At 31.6% G+C, this 16,984-nt stretch overlaps 1 protein-coding gene across 1 annotated transcript in view; it reads right to left on the bottom strand.

Annotated features, from left to right (window-relative positions):
* Positions 1–16,984, bottom strand: part of CETN3 (centrin 3) — a 40,707-nt gene that overhangs the window by 3,466 nt on the left and 20,257 nt on the right. The window contains exon 4 of the mRNA XM_031967422.1: positions 9,445–9,636. Within this exon, the coding sequence (XP_031823282.1) occupies positions 9,445–9,636 (192 nt within the window). The remainder of the gene's footprint in view (positions 1–9,444; positions 9,637–16,984) is intronic.

The following is a 16,984-nucleotide window of genomic DNA, read 5'->3' on the forward strand; positions in this document are numbered from 1 at the left end:
GATTTCAGAAAAGTTGGGGAAGTCTTCCATGAACTGATGCTAAGTAAAGTGAGCTCTCAGAGCTGAGAGAACATTGTACACAACAACAAGAAGATTATGTAATAATCAATGATGAACCTGGCTTTTTTCAACAAGGAAGTGATTTAAGGCAATTCCAATAGACTTGTGATGAAAAATGCCATCCAGAGAGCTATGAAGACTTGAATGTGGATGGATCAAAGCATATCATTTTTACCTTTTTTTTGTTGTTGTTGCTTGCTTGGTTTTTTTTTTTTTTATTCCTCATGTTTTTTTCCATTTTAATCTGACTTTTTCCTTTTTTGCACATAATGATGAATATGGAAATATGTTTAGAAGAACTACACATGTTTAACCTATATCAGATTGCTTGCTATCTTAGGGAGGGGAAAGAAGGGAGGAGAGGAAGATAAATTTGAAACAAAGATTTGCAAAAGTGAATGTTCAAAACTTATATTTATATGTATTTGAAAAAACAAAATACTAATTTTTTTTAAATGAAAGTGTTTAGTATTAGCTTAAATAAGCTTTATATCATAGATTAATAAGTTTTTGTTGGCTAGCTTAGGAACCAAACTATTTTATTGGTCATATTTGTATAAGATGTAATTTACATTCTAAACAAACAACTTAAACATTTGGAATATACACACACAACAAATAAGCACACAAACAAAAAGAATAATTTGATGGTCATAGCAAATACTCTTTTTCAACAACCCAAAAGGTGACTCCACACATAGATATCACCAGATGATCAATCTAGAAATCAGATTGATTACATATGCTTCATGGCCAAAAGTATAAAAGCTCTAGACAGTCAGGTAAAAAAAGACCCGGAGCTAACTATGGCTCAAGATCATGGGCTCCTTATTGCAAAATTCAGACTTGAATTGGAAAAAAAAAAAAGTAAGGAAAGCCATCAGACCACATGGGTTTGGTCTAATTAGCATTTTTTATGAACATGAAAATGGAGTGATAAATACACTTAAAGTATTAGAACTGGTAGAAACTATCCCTAAAGAACTTTAAACAGAGATTTGCAATATGTACAGGAGGCAGCAACTAAAAGCATTCCAAAGGAAAAGAACAGCAAAGTAAAAACAATTGTCTCATGAGTGAAAGGCAAAGGAGAAAAAGAGATATCCAACTGAATGCAGAATTCCAAAGAGTATCAGAGAGAGATAAAGTTTTCTTAAATGAGCAATTAAAAAAAAAAAAAAAAACAGAAAATAACAGAATGGGAAAGACAAGAAATCTTTTCAGGAAAATCACAGGCATCAAAGCAATGTTTCATGCAAAAATGGGCATGATAAAAAGCAAAAATGGTAGGGACTTAACAGAAGTAGAAACAATTAAGAACAGATGACAAAAATACACAAAAGAATTATACAAGAAAGATCTTAACAGCAGTGATAATCACATTAGTGTGATTACTGGTCTAGAGCCAGATATCCTGGAGAATGAAATCAAGTGGGTCTTAAAAGCAGAGTGCTAACAATAAGACAAGTGGAAGGGACAATCCAGATGAAGTATTTAAAATCCTGAAAGATGCTGCTGCTAAAGTGCTGTTCTCAATATGCCAAAAAATTTGGAAAACACAACAATGACCACTGGGTTGGAAAAAAACCAACTTATGCCCCAAAGATCTATACCAAAGAATGTTCAAATTGGCAAACAATTGAACTCATTTCACATGCGAGCAACTCTGAGAGCTAGGCTTCAGCAATATATGAATGGAGAATTATCAGCAGAATAGGCTAGTTTCCGAAGAAGCAGAGGTACTAGAAACTAAACTGCAAGCACTCTTTGGATTATGCAGAAAGCAAAGAAGTTCCAGAAAAGCATCTACCTCTGCTTCATTGACTACACTAAAGCCTTTGACTGTATGGATCACAACAAAATGTGGCTAGTCCTCAAAGAATCAAAGGAGTAGCAGATCATCTTATCTCCCGGGGAACCTGTAGCAAGCCAAGAAAAATAGTTAGAACCAAACATGGAATAGTTGATTGATTTAAGACTGGAAAAGGAGTATTAAAAGGCTGTGTTGTGACATTATTTAACTTATATGCAGAATAGATTATGCAAAATGCCAAGGTAAATGAATCAAAAGCCTAAATTAAGGTTAATGGGGAAAATATCAATAGCCTTACCTTAGATAATACTACTCTGATGGCTGAAATGAAAAATTAAGAAACCTCTTGATGAGGATGAAAGAGGAGAATATAAAAACTGGCTTGAAACTTAACATCAAAAAAAAAACACTAAGATCTTGGCAACTAGTCCCATCACTTCCTGGCAAAGAGGGAGAAGAAATAGAAGCAGTGTCAGATTTTATATTCTTGGGCTCAAAGATGACTGCAGATGGCAACTACAGCCATGAAATTAAAAAATGCTTGCTCCTTGGAAGGAAAGCTATAGCAAATCTGGACAGCATACTAAAAAGCAGAGACATTACCTTGCCAACAAAGGTCCTTATAGTCAAAGCTATTGTTTTTCCAGTAGCAATGTATGATAATGCAAGTTGAACTACAAGGAAAGTTGAGTCCTGCAGAATCAATGCTTTCAAGTTGTGGTGTTGGAAAATATTTTTGAGAGTCTCTTGGATGAAAGGAGATAATAAAATCAGTCAACATTAAAAAAAATTAATTCAGAATATTCACTAGAGGTCAATTCTGCAACTGAAGCTTACTCTGGCCACATAATGAGAAGACAGCATTCAATGAAAAAAACCTTGATGTTGGGAAAGTCTGAAGGCAAAAGAAATGGAGATGACAGAGACTGAGATGGATAGATGGTATCTTGGAATGAACATGAGCTTAGACAGACTTTGTGAGATAATGGAGGATAATAGAAGGGCCTGACATGCTATGGTCCATAGGGTCAAGAAAAGTAGAACACAATTAAACAGAAACAACAATTAATGAGATCTTATTATACTTTGTAAAACTGAATGATAGTATTGTTTTGACAGGGATAGAAACAAGTGTTTTAATTAAAACAATTCCGACCTTTACTAAAAACTAAGTTATTATAACCTAAAATTGAATAAAGAAATATAATAAAGTTATAATAGAAAAAAAATAGAATAGAGAAAAATTATTACAAAGTTTCCTGAATAACTAATCAGGTAACATTTTACTTGATTATCACAATGATGTTAAAAGGCAGGTAGGATGGTGCAGTGAATAGAGTGCCAGCCCTGAAGTCAGGAGGACCAGAGTTCAAGTCTGGCCTCAGACACTTAACACTTCCTAGCTTTGTGATCTTGCGCAAGTCATTTAACCCCAACTGCCTCAGCAAAAAAAAAAAAAAAAAGAAAAAAAAAAAAGAAAAAAAAAAAAAAGAAAAAAACCTGGAAAAGACTTCAGAATTCTAATCAATGCAACTGAACAGTCATTACATCAGAGGAAAAAACCTTCCAGTTCTTGCAAAAAGAAGGCAAAAAAGTGAGGAATGAAGTACATATTTTGAAAGATGGCCAATGAATATTGGTATTGTTTGACCAAATTTATTTCTCATAAAGGAGGGTTCTAATGGGAGAGTGTTAATGAATAGTGACAATGACCTTAAAAAAAGGAACATCAATAAAACTCAAAAAATTAATAATCACTGCAAATATAATATAAAAATTAATCAAAGGCAATATAAGTGAATATATCTGTAAATAAGAATAAGACAACAATCTAGGAATAAGATAACAGTTGCCTTACTAACTTTAACCAAAATATCTGCTGTTAAAAGTAAAATTCAGAAACAACCAATTTCATAGGATGTCAGAACTGAAAAGGACCTTTGAAATTATCTTTGTCCAATGTCTTCATTTACAAATAAGAAAACTAGTCCTGACCAATAAAATGATTTTCTCAAGATCACATACTACAGTGGCAGAACCAGGAATAGAATCAATTCTTCAAGACAAGTATTATTTCCAATACCCCCACTGTCTATTTTTTTAAAAAATCAGAAAAAGGAAGCCCATAAGAGTAAGATAGCAAATAAATTAAGTAGTTCATTCCCTATTGTTAGAATACTTGGTGTTTAATGAATCCTGAACAACAGGATGTAGTCTTTAAGGCATAGCTTGCCACATCACAAATTATTCACAGCAATTATGGTATAGTAGAAACACAAGACCAGAGCCAAGAGACCCCCAGCCATAATCCCAGGATTAAGGAGAGAAGTAAACACATCTAAAAGACATCATTCCTGAACTAAGGAACTAACAACCTAGTGGATGCCAACTTGGGTAGTATAAATTTAAACAGGGTAGAACAGACATTTAATGTGGTGAAGAATATGATGAAAGTATTGTTTTACACTTCAAACAGATTTATGAATAATTTGTTCAGCAAATAAAAAGCAAAGCACAAATCCTTCCTTCCTTCTTTCAATTTTCCATAATTGAGAAATCTTAAGTATTTGGATTTTAAATCAGATTTGATATGGGAAGTTTTAAAATGATAAACATTTTCATAATGTGTTTAAAATATATTTTTAAGTGCATTTAAAACATTTTAACATATTACATGAACATAGGCAGCAAGTTGGTAGTATGGTTGGAGCTTTAGATTCACAAAGACTTGAATCCTGCCTCAAGACTTACTAGCTGCATGACCTTGGGTAAATGTCTGCCTCACATTCCTTTTCTATTGAACTGGGATAAAAAACAGTACCTACTTCAAATAATTATTTTGAAGAACATATAAAGATAATAAATGCAAAGCACTTTGAAAACTTAAAGAGAAATATTTAATTATATTTATAAATGGCTGGCAAGATTTAGTGATTTTCATCCCTCAGACAAAATATACTTATTTCAAACTATCAAATATCAAAATATTAAAGATATTAAGGAAAAGTAACTCAAAAAGTAAATGCAATTTGATTACTACCAGAATCATCAATAATTATATTTACTTTTCTGATTTTATACCATTTTTATGTGAAAACTGCTTACATTTCTAAATTTTCTCCCAATTTGCTAATATGTCAATGTTTCTCTTTTCTTTTAACTCGTTGTTAATGACTTATATACTATTTTTCAGTGACCCAAAGCTTTACATAAATTTTAACTCGATCCTCACAAGCATAATTAGAAAAAAAAATTAATAAGTGATGAAGAAATCCAAAACAGTTTAATGGATTGTAACTGAATTACATACAGAATCTTAGACTGTTAGAGCTGGACAGGCCTTTATGGTTTATCTACCCCAACCAACCCTTTCATTTTATAGATAAGGATATTTTATCATGCCACAAATAATACACAACAGTTACACCAAGAGAGCTACTTGATTTCAACTTTAGTTTTTTAAGATTAAATTCTCTTCAAGAGGAATGATACAGAAGCATGTTACACAATTTCCTGACAGAAGGATGGATGATGGACTCAAACTGGAGAATTAAACATATATTTTTGGACATGGCAAATGTGTGGATTTGTTTTCCTTGACTATGCTTATTTATTATAATAAGTGTTTTTCTCTATGTGGTGGGAGAGGGGAGCTAGCAGCAGAGATACCTCCCTCAAAAGATGCTATTTTTTTAATGCACAGAAGAAAAATGAAGTTCAAAAGGAAACAGAGACAAGGACAGCTTTAAAAATAACAGACTGCATTCATTATATACTTTTTAACAGCAAGCTTGAACATAACAGAGATTTCTACTTTCACAAATAATCTTTTTTCTATGCTGTTTTGCATATGGAAATCATTTTGGGGTGCATTCATTAAATTCAAAATATTTAAAAATAAAATTTTAAAAAGAATGACCTTTTCTATTTTATACTACTTTGGGGAGGGAGAAAGATTCTGTGTCAATATCATATATTTTATAATTATAACTTGCTACTATGTGCTAAAAACAGATTTTTTGCTTTACTTCACTTAACTCCTCATTCACTATCTTCTTAACACCCTACAAAATAGGGGGAGAAACAACTATTTTTAAATTTCCCAATATGTTATACATTTTAAGAAATTTTTTAAGGATAGAGAAAATTGATGAAGAATGCACAGAAAAAGCAACAACTGATTTAAGTATTAGAAAATAAAATATGAGGAAAAATTTAAAAACTAGGATTTTACTTGCTAAAAAATGACTATCAACTTTATATATATATATACATATGTACCATTGTTATAAAAAGGATAATATCTAGATTTCTATCTACAAAAAAAATGCACTAAATATAAATAGAAGAAAAATTCACATTAGATATTAAAAACCTGACTGTCATCATTTGATTCCCTGAAGATTTCTGAGAAGTAAGCACACATATAAATTTGGGTTCAGGTACCCACATAAAAAGAAAGGATCAGACCATTCTAGTTCATGATGATATAAGCTCATTCTACTAGGCAATAAGAATTTATATCTAGCTGCCTTTTATGTTGTGACCAATGGCTTAGAAAAAGTAGAATTGATGCTATTTGGCTTTTAAGTCATACTAAATTCAAAGATTACAAGGGGCCTACAGAAAATGACATGTTGGCAATTTAATTTTAAATATTTTATATACGATCATAGCAGTCAAACCTACATTTAAAAATTTTAATGTTAATGCTGTCTTTTTTTTTCCTAATCTTGCTGCAATTAAAGACTGAGTTGAAATTTGAGGCCATCTAATCCAACTTCTAACTTAACAAGAACACTAACTACAATATTCTACAAGCAGTCATTCAGAATTCACTTGAAGACTTCTAAAAAGGATATGGGGATGAGTGGGCAGGAAGATTCCTCCTCAAAGTAACCCCACTCCATAAATAGACTGCTAAAATAATTAGAAAAGTTTTACACACATCAAGTGAAAATCTGCCTCACTGCAAATTCCATCAACTATTTTTATTTTACCCTCTGAGTTCAAGCAAAGCAAGTCTCACCTACTTTATACAATGAAAAACAGATAGCTCTCAATTCCCCATACCCCAACCAAGTCTCTTCTAGGCTAAAGAGACTTACAGAGTTCCTTCCACCAATTTTTGTAAGATATGATCTCAAATAAATAAATGAATGTAGTTATGTAAAAATAAAGTTCTAAATTATGTTTATGAAATTATGTCTATTAAACATGACCAGTTTTAAAATCTAATTCAAGTGAGTCACTATCATTATACTTGAACCCTAAATAACTACTTTTTAATTTTAAAATTTAAGTTTTTTTAATTCCATTAAGGAGTACAAGAATTGCATTTTACTTCCATTAAGGCCTATATACTGAAAACTAACTTGCTTTCAGAAGACAATGGCATGTGATTGAGAAATCTGAGTTTTTTTCATGATGGGCATTATAGATGGGTTACAAAATAACCCAAATGAACATTAAGCAGCAAAGGCAAGATCACTAACAAAAGCATATTGACTTCAAGCAATAAAGCAATGCTCCTCATGACAGCTCAGTTGGGTTGGACCTAAGCAAAGAATGGATGACAGCAGGATATCCAAGCAGCTGTTCTACAGTGAACTGAAATGAGATAATCACAAGCAGTGAGGGCAAAAGAAATGCTTCAAGGATGTACTGAAACAGCTTTAAGCAAAAAGAGCAGAGCTGTGACCTACTGTGAAGCAAAAGTAGGAGGCAGTGATAGAGAAGTCTAGCATGCAGTTATGATATATAATGAAAGAAGCTGCTTTTCTTAAGCAAAAGCTTCAGATCAACTTGGAGTCTAAAAGGCAGTGTCCCAATCATCAGGTTCTTCAAATAGCAAATGGAGTTACCAAGCAAAAATCATACTTCAAGTGCTCCTAGTTGTTTAAAGAACTGTTTGTTACACATTCATCTTTTCAGGTACTGTTAGAAGTTTTGCCTCCAGAGGTGTTTAAGGATGACACTAACATCATATCTCTTGGCCTAGTAATCAAGAACAGTTAAAAAAAAAAAAAAAAAAAAAAAAAAGACTAGAGGCACTGAATTACTGTAATACAAACTACAATAAGAATGAACATGTATACTCCATATGTTTTTAATGGTTAGTTTTGTCCTAAATTAAAAATTTTATATAATCAAGACCATTTGTGCTAAAAAATAACAAAATTATACTAAATGAAGAGTGGGAGTCAAAATATTCTTTAAAATTATGGCTTTTCATAAAATATACACTGAATTTTAAAACTTGAAGAAGCCTCAAATAAAAATCTTGTCTTTATTTTATAAATGAGGAAACTGAAGCCAAGATTACAAATCTACCTAAAAGCCAAATTTTCTGATTCCAAGCCCATACTATGAGCTTTCTACTATGCCATACTACCTTTCCTATAGCTTGATTTTTTTTAAGCTCACTATGGATAGTACAGTCCCTGTTAAGATACATTACTTCTACTTTCTATTCACATGCTAGTTCACACTTATATAGTACTTTATCATGTATGCTTATTCTCCCAGTTTTGTGAGAGTGATATTGTTAATCCCATTTTATAGGAGGAGATAATGAGGCATTGAGAAGTTAACTGTTTGGACCAATCAACAGCTTCTAAGGATCTAAGGCAGGATTCAATGGTAAAGATCAATAATCAGTGCCTTGAGTGCTTTGCTTTATAAGCATTTATTGGCTGTAATTTATCTTCATAGAATAATAAGTAACTGTATGAATTATAAGAAGAATATAGACACTGATAAAAATTTCTATTTAACCAAACTATGATGTAGTGTCAGGGAAGTGTTAATTAACCTTAAAAGTGCAGCTAAAGCATTATAAAATATGTCTTAGGTATGTAACCATAATAATCACACATGAATATTAATCTTTATGTTAAAATATTTTATTTATATTAAATACATATTTATATTAAAATTTGTTATTTTTCACAAGAGCCTGTTTGAGTAAAAAGGCACTGATCTGCACAATAGCAAATCCTTTTTCACTATACATGAATCAAGAGACCTATAAATAACTGTGAAATTTGTATCTTGAAGTCTCAGACATAACGGAAGATCTGTAGATTCCACCTTTGTTTTTTGTTTTTTTTACTAAAGGTTGGTTTCTTTGCCCAGAAAGGCTTCCCACTTTCTTTCTTACGTTATTAAGACTAACACTCTAAACCCCACTATGCCACAATGCCTCATTTACTGCTTAATGCGTAAAATTCCTTGCTCAAGTAAAATAAAATTTGAAATATTCCTCAGAGAAGGAAAATAATAAAATCCACCAAGGTATGATATATCAGATTCTCTAGAGAAGAGAAAGCCTTAATAAGAATGCCCTAAAATCCTCAGAAAAGAGAAAGATTACAGGAAGGAAAGCTACAGAAAAGGAAGGCTTTGGGAGAACTAAGACAAATTTAGTTAAATTCATACTTTTACAAAGAATTAGCTCTTAGTAACAAACATAACAACTAAGTAAGAACAATTGGACAAAAAGCCACATATGAAATTATCAGCAATATCACTGAGATAAAATCTGACAACAGATTTTGCTCCAAACTTACTTTCTCCATCACCATCTTTATCAAATTCTTCTATCATGGCTCGAAGTTCTTCATCACTCATGTTTTCACCCAACTCTCGTGCAACCCGTCGCAAGTTTCTCAAGCTTATTTTGCCTGAATCATCATCATCAAATAATTTAAATGCTTTTAGTATTTCTTCCTGAGGATCTCTGTCCAAAATCCAGTCTGTCACTAAAGTTTAAAAAAAAATTTTAAAGAAATTTTAAAAACTTTTAAAATAATGAAGATATCCTACTATATCAAATTTTACATGATCTTTTCTTTGTTCTCCATACAAATCAGTAAAATCAATTACAACCAATTACAATCAATTGACTTTATAGCTGGAAGATTAAAATTTAGATAGCTAAATTTTAGAAAAATTAAATGTGTATATATACGTATGTATTTTTTCATAATAGATACCATTATAAAATTAAACTATAAATTTGCTCTAAGAAATGGGAGCTGGGAAAGAGTAGCATTAAATGAGGCTCAATTTTTATCAAGCACTCTGAAAATCAAGGAAATGAACACAAAAATATAAGGCATGCTTCCTGACCTGAAGGAGTTTACACTCTAGTTTTAAAGATATAACAACCTACCACTGGGATTATATCCCAAAGAGATTATAAAGAAGGGAAAGGGACCTGTATGTGCACGAATGTTTGTGGCAGCCCTTTTTGTAGTGGCTAGAAACTGGAAACTGAGTGGATGTCCATCAGTTGGAGAATGGCGGAATAAATTGTGGTATATGAATATTATGGAATATTACTGTTCTGTAAGAAATGACCAACAGGATAATTTCAGAAAAGCCTGGAGAGACTTACACGAACTGATGCTGAGTGAAATGAGCAGGACCAGGAGATCATTATATACTTCAACAACAATACTATATGATGACCAGTTCTGATGGACCAGGCCATCCTCAGCAAGGAGATCAACCAAATCATTTCTAATGGAGCAGTAATGAACTGAACTAGCTATGCCCAGAAAAAGAACTCTGGGAGATGACTAAAAACCATTACATTGAATTCCCAATCCCTATATTTCTGCCCACCTGCATTTTTTATTTCCTTCACAAGCTAATTGTACAATATTTCAGAGTCTGATTCTTTTTGTACAGCAAAATAACGTTTTGGTCATGTATACTTATTGTGTATCTAATTTATATTTTAATATATTTAACATCTACTGGTCATCCTGCCATCTAGGGGAGGGGGTGGGGAGGTAAGAGGTGAAAAATTGGAACAAGAGGCTTGGCAATTGTTAATGCTGTAAAGTTACCCATGTATATATCCTGTAAATAAAAGGCTATTAAATAAAAAAATAAAAAATAAAAAAAAAAAAGATATAACAACCACAGAGCAATTCCACTATATCTCAAAATTTTCATAATCAAAAGTCCTGTTTATCTAATTAAATTAATGTATTTGATTCAATTTCTTTTTCACTTAGGCTACTAATATTTTTTCACTTTAACAGATTCTTTGCATATATTTTCATAACATTTTATTATATAATTAGACCAAATAGTTGCTCTAAGGAATGGAAGATGGGAAAGAGTATTTACTATTTACTGAGACTTGATTAATCATCAAGCACCTTGATAATCAATGTAATAAACATACAAAACATGTTTCCTGAACTGTTTACACTCTGGTTTTAAAGGAAGAACGATTACAAAACAATTCTAAATATATATTAAAAAGAGAGAGAACAAGAAAGCTATTTTTTTATCTAAGAGTATTATTATACCTCAACATTTTCATAATTAAAGGTCCTATTTATCTAATTAAATTAATTGATCTAATTTATTTTTTTGCTTAGGCTCCTAATATTTTAGTTTACTTTAACAGGTTCTTTGCATTGAGTGAATCAACCAGTGTCACCAGATTAAATTCACATACATATAGCCTGACTTAGACAACAACAGATGACTTCTTCCTATTGATGTCATTGTTGAGCTAACAAGAGCCACATGCTTTAAGAAACAGGAAAGGACTCTTTTCTCTTCTCCCACTTAATAGAAAATATAGCTCTGAATCCAAAATGAGGAATATAGTGATGGCAAAGACTTGCAGGAAGCTGAGAAAATAGAAAATATGTCTGTAACACACCCAAGTTGCTCAGGAAACGGGCTCTACTAATTTATGTATATGTAAAACACCTAAGTTCATAAATTCTAAAACTATTTGTAAAATTGGATTAGTAGCTCATTTTAATTAACAATACGGTAACTCAAGAATATGACTAAAAATAAGTATGAATTTTTAAAAGTTTTCATCATTTTTATGATGGACAAATAATTATTATTTTTTCAACTGGACCTATGATTTCATTGATATAGGAATTCCCAACAAAGATATTCCTACAAAGGCAGAATGGCACATGCTCTACAACTTACTATCTTATAGTTATCTGGCACACTGCCATCTTAAAGTGGCTTACTCTCTATGTCACAAATCCAGGTCTTCCTGACCTGCACCCTTCTCACTTCTGCTACATCCTACTGTTTCTTATGCCAAATTATATTACTGCACAATTTAAACATGAATTTCAGCTTTCAAAGTGTTTTGCTGCTGCTGAGTTTCAATTGTATCCAATATAAAAAATTAAAACAAAGTTTACATCTTATTGATTGTTTCATTTTTCACATTTGTCACTAATCAGAACTGAGATGAATTTGTACTGTTAAAATATTTACTTCATATATAAAATTTTTAAATTATCAAAACAAGCATCTCTAGTTTCTGTTTATTAATCTACATATTATATATATTTACACATACTAATATATGTATGTGTGTGTGCATATATATATATATATATCTGGGAGGGAGGCTACATATTTTAGACATTTATTGTTCTATTAAAAATAATTCACTCCTGAGGGAATTTATAGAACCAATAAGGATGTGTGATTATATAAGGAAGATACTGTGATGCTCAGTAAACAGGAAAAAATTAAAATTTGAGTGTCTCACGTGTTCATTATTGTTTTCCTGAACTTCTATCCATATTTAGTTTGATAAGCTTAAAATAAAAAAGTACCTATTCATGTTAACATCTTACCACTTAAGCATTTACTAAAGTTTTCTTTTTCCATAAATTTTTAAATCTTTTGTCCAACATGCCTTCCAAAAAACTAATTGAAGTACATTACTATAAATATGCAGAACACCAAGCTCATAAATATTCAATCAAAAAGAAGTTGGCATGTATACAACTAGAACACTAAAATAAAATTACACATTTAACTATGTGGCACATACTCAACTTTTAAAAAAAATGTATTTCCAACAACAAGCAGAACAGGAAGAAAAGGAATGCTTTTGCCCAATTAAATAATTTACATGACAGGTGAATCAAAAAAGCAGCTTGCCAAAAGTAGTAATGTACTTAAAGAAGCAACAGGGTGATTTTGGGAACAGATGGGAATCCAAGATGTATAAATTCTTATCCCAATGGAGCTTTAGTGATATAACTGTAAATTATTTAACATTTCTATATCCATATAATTCTTTTACAAATGTTCTGTTTTGAAGTATGCCCATATTTGATTAGGAATTGTTGCCTAAGTATATATGTTTATTTTATACAATTAATTTTTTAGGTGCATGATCCTAGGTGTTTGATTTAATTTATAACTTAGCCCCTTCTACCACTAAACAAGATTTTAATTAAAATGATATGCTTATCAATGAAAATAAGATTACTACAAAGAATGGACTAAATATTTGCTGAAGCAAAAAAAAAGACTATTTTCCCTAGTCAGCAGGCTAATGAAATTTCATTTTTCATTATGTTAAGATCTTTTTCAAAATCAAAAATAGAAAATGGCATGACACATATCCAAAATCTGGAAAACAAAGCAATAGAAACATAATAATCCAGACTTTAAAATATTATTCAATTCAACACCTATTTATTGACTTCCTGTGTGCAGAGGACTTGGACGTTGGGTGATACATAAAATTCCTCTTCACTAATGGGACTTATAGTCTATTATTAATTATTATTAATCTCTAAATGTTAACTGTTGTCAAATGATAATTGTGCTGACTATACAACATACCCCAGACCATCCTAAGGGAGATCCACAATCACTCAAAATGAAGTTGATCTAACTACCCACAAAAGAAAAAAAAAAAAAAAGCAGAAAAATCTATTTGTTGTCCAGATTATAATAGCTGGATGAACAACATATACAACTCATCCATCAAAACATGTTATCTTGGACAGTTCAAATGTATAATGAGTAATTCAGAATTAGGAGGAAAAGAATGAATTAGGTTTCCATATTGCACATTTTTAATTACCCCTACATTTCTCTCTGAAACAAAGTTTAATTTTTTTGAACATCAATATTCCAGTGAAAATATAAGTGGGTGCGAATCATGATATATTACAGTGTACAAAGAAATGAAGGTAAAGATCACTCAAAAAGCAATAAATATATGCAATTATCTCTTTAATAGACTAAAGCACATGACATCATACAGAAGTGAAGAGATGTCAAAGAACAACAAAAGGTAACATTTATATAGTATTTTAAAGTTCAAAAAGTTCTTTACATATTTTACCTCATTTGATTCTCCTAAAATCCCTGTGAGGTTACAGATGGAAAACAGAGGCTGAAAGAGGCTAAGTAACTTATCCAGGACCACATAGCCAGTAAGTATCTCAAGTAAGGTTCCAATTTAAGTCTTCTTTATTCCTAGATTATCAATAAATTAGATAGATACCTATCTAATTTACCAATAGCATAGCCAAGAAAAGAAAAGAAAAAGATGAATACATCACTTAACTAGAGTAAGGGATGACCACTGGACAGTCTACATGTCGTATCTATATCAGGAAAATATAAAGACAGCATCTGACATGTTCAGTGAATCTTCTGTACAAAGTAAATGAGATGGCATAAAGCAAAAATTACGTCCATACCACAGAAGTCATGCTTTTCCTTATTCTAAAATGTTAAACCACCTGACTTGTTAAATTATTATCTTTTTAAAGTCCAGGTGGTGCCTAGAGAACATACAGCCTGGAATCAGGAAAGACTGTTTTTCCAGAATTCTAATCCAGTCTTCAGATACTTATTAGTTATGTGATCCTCAATATGTCACTTAACTGTTTGCCTCATTTTTCTCATCTTGTAAAATGAGCTAGAGAAGGAAATGGAAATTACTACAGTATCTTGGCCAGGAAAACCCTAAATGGAGTCACAAAAAGTTAGACATGAATGAAAAATATCTGAACTGAACAGTCCTAACTAAATTACCCCCTTTAATAAATCCAAGAAGTCTTTTCATGAATCCTCCCTACTTAGTAATGACTTTCCTTTCCAAATAGTGCTCTGTTTATGTTTTAATGTGTAGAGTTAAATATATGTTTAGAGGAAAGAACAATACAATTTTTTCAAGCACTTAAGTACATGAGAAAAAAAATACAAAGTAAGGATGGAACTGTAAAATAATATAAGAAACACAGGTAATGTGATATAAATGGTAAGAGAATTAAATTTAGAAGAAACAGAACCAAACAAGAGAAGTGGCCTACAATGTCATATACTACTGAATTCAAAAGCAATTACTAAATAAACAATTTCTTTAGACTAATAGGTACAAAAATCAGATAGTTAGGGATTGAACAAACAGTTCAACCATACTATTGGTAAGAAATGAAGGCAAGGTAATTTTGTATCCTGTGGGAGTATAAATTCCAATAAAAGGTAGTATTAATTTTCTAAATCTACATAAGAGAAGGTGATTCTAATAGATTAATTACTATCTCATTTTTTTTTTAAACTTAAGCACAAAAGGGAAGTTGCCAAAAGGGGAAAGGACTATCCCACCTCCAAGCTCCAGCCACTCTCTATTTGTATCCTTTACAATTTCAATTCAACTTAATAAGCATTAATCAAGGGACTGCTACACCCCATGATCTGTGTAACGGAATACAAAAACAAAAACGTAAGCCTTCCCAACCCTCAAAGAGAGTACATTCAAAGAAAAGAAAAAGCAGATAGAATATATTTTACATGAAAATATAAATTAAATTCTAGGAGGAAGAAAGCAAATTACAACTAGAGAGAAGGAAATTTGTTTAATAGACACATTTCTCTGCAAAGTTTTCTCTTATCCCCTCTAAAAAGACTTCATCCTTAATGTGACTCTAACATCTGCTCTTTGTCCACAATGATTTCATTTCTATTTCTCACATAACATTTTCTCTTTTTTCCATCTCTCACTGTTCTGTCTCTTACTTACTGAATATGCTTAAAACAAGGGATGCCTGTATATACAACAAATTTGTTCCCTACTTTAGAAAACGTGTAAATCCAAAAATGACTAAATGAATATGCTTAAAACATGAGACATCTGTAGTGATATGAAGTCAGTTTAGAAAAATGATCAATTTAATCTGAAGTGTTTGTATAAAGTATCCACAATGTAAAGAGCATATAGTCTCTGCTCTCTCAAAAAATCAATGCTAATATTGATATATATATGCTTAACAGCCTGCTTTTGTTATTGTTGCTGCTGTTCAGTTATTTTAAGTCATGATCAACTCTTACCAACCCCATTTGGGGTTTTCTTGGCAAAGATAATGAAGTAGTTTGCTATTTCCTTCTTCAGCTCATTTTACAAATAAGAAACTGAGGCAAACAGGGGTACATGACTTGCCCAGCGTCACATTGCTAATGTCTGAGACCAAATTTGAATTCAGAAAGAAGAATCTTCCTGACACCAGGCCTAGCAGTGTATCCACCATGCAACTTAACTGTCCCAAAACAACAAAGAAATGGATAACCAGCCTGTGAATCACAAATACTATATTTCAATAGTTTAATCTGAAGGAGGAAAGACTCTAATGTTGTAATTCCTCCACCCCTTTTCATACCTGTACTATTCTTGGCCATCTTTCTGAAAAAACTCCACAGAAATTCTACTCAAACTACTAAGATTCAATTTTATCTAATTATGGCAAGGCAGTGTGCTAAGTGATGGATATAAAAGACAAAATGCAGTTCATTTAGTATGTTGTGAAAACTATAGTAGTACAAAAGCTGTCTCTTAGCCTTCACTGTTGGCATACTACAAGAATGTCTCCTTTTCTACCCACATACATTCTTAATATCTTTTATACTATTGTAGGCATTTCTTTACTGTTAATACACTGAAGCCTGCTTATATCTCATCGTGCAACTTACCTCTGACCTTTGGGTCACATGTAATTTTGATTCTTATAAAGTCATTATTAGGCAAGTCTCATAGCTGAATATCATTACTGAGAGCTATTATTGCTTAAAAATATGGACTCTTGACATAGTCAAAAAGCCAATGAATTTTCCCAAGTTTGATCCCCTTCAATCTTCTATTCAAAGTTAGGTTGGGCTCATTGTCCATTTCCAATACTTAAATATATAAAACCCACAGTGTCTAATGCACTTGAAGTTATAAACTTTTTCTTTCCTCCACCACTATCATCCATTCTAAACAGAAAAACTTCTTTTCTGAATGAGAGAAAAACCATT

Source organism: Sarcophilus harrisii, chromosome 1, assembly GCF_902635505.1.
Source record: "Sarcophilus harrisii chromosome 1, mSarHar1.11, whole genome shotgun sequence".
Taxonomy (NCBI): Eukaryota; Metazoa; Chordata; class Mammalia; order Dasyuromorphia; family Dasyuridae; genus Sarcophilus; species Sarcophilus harrisii.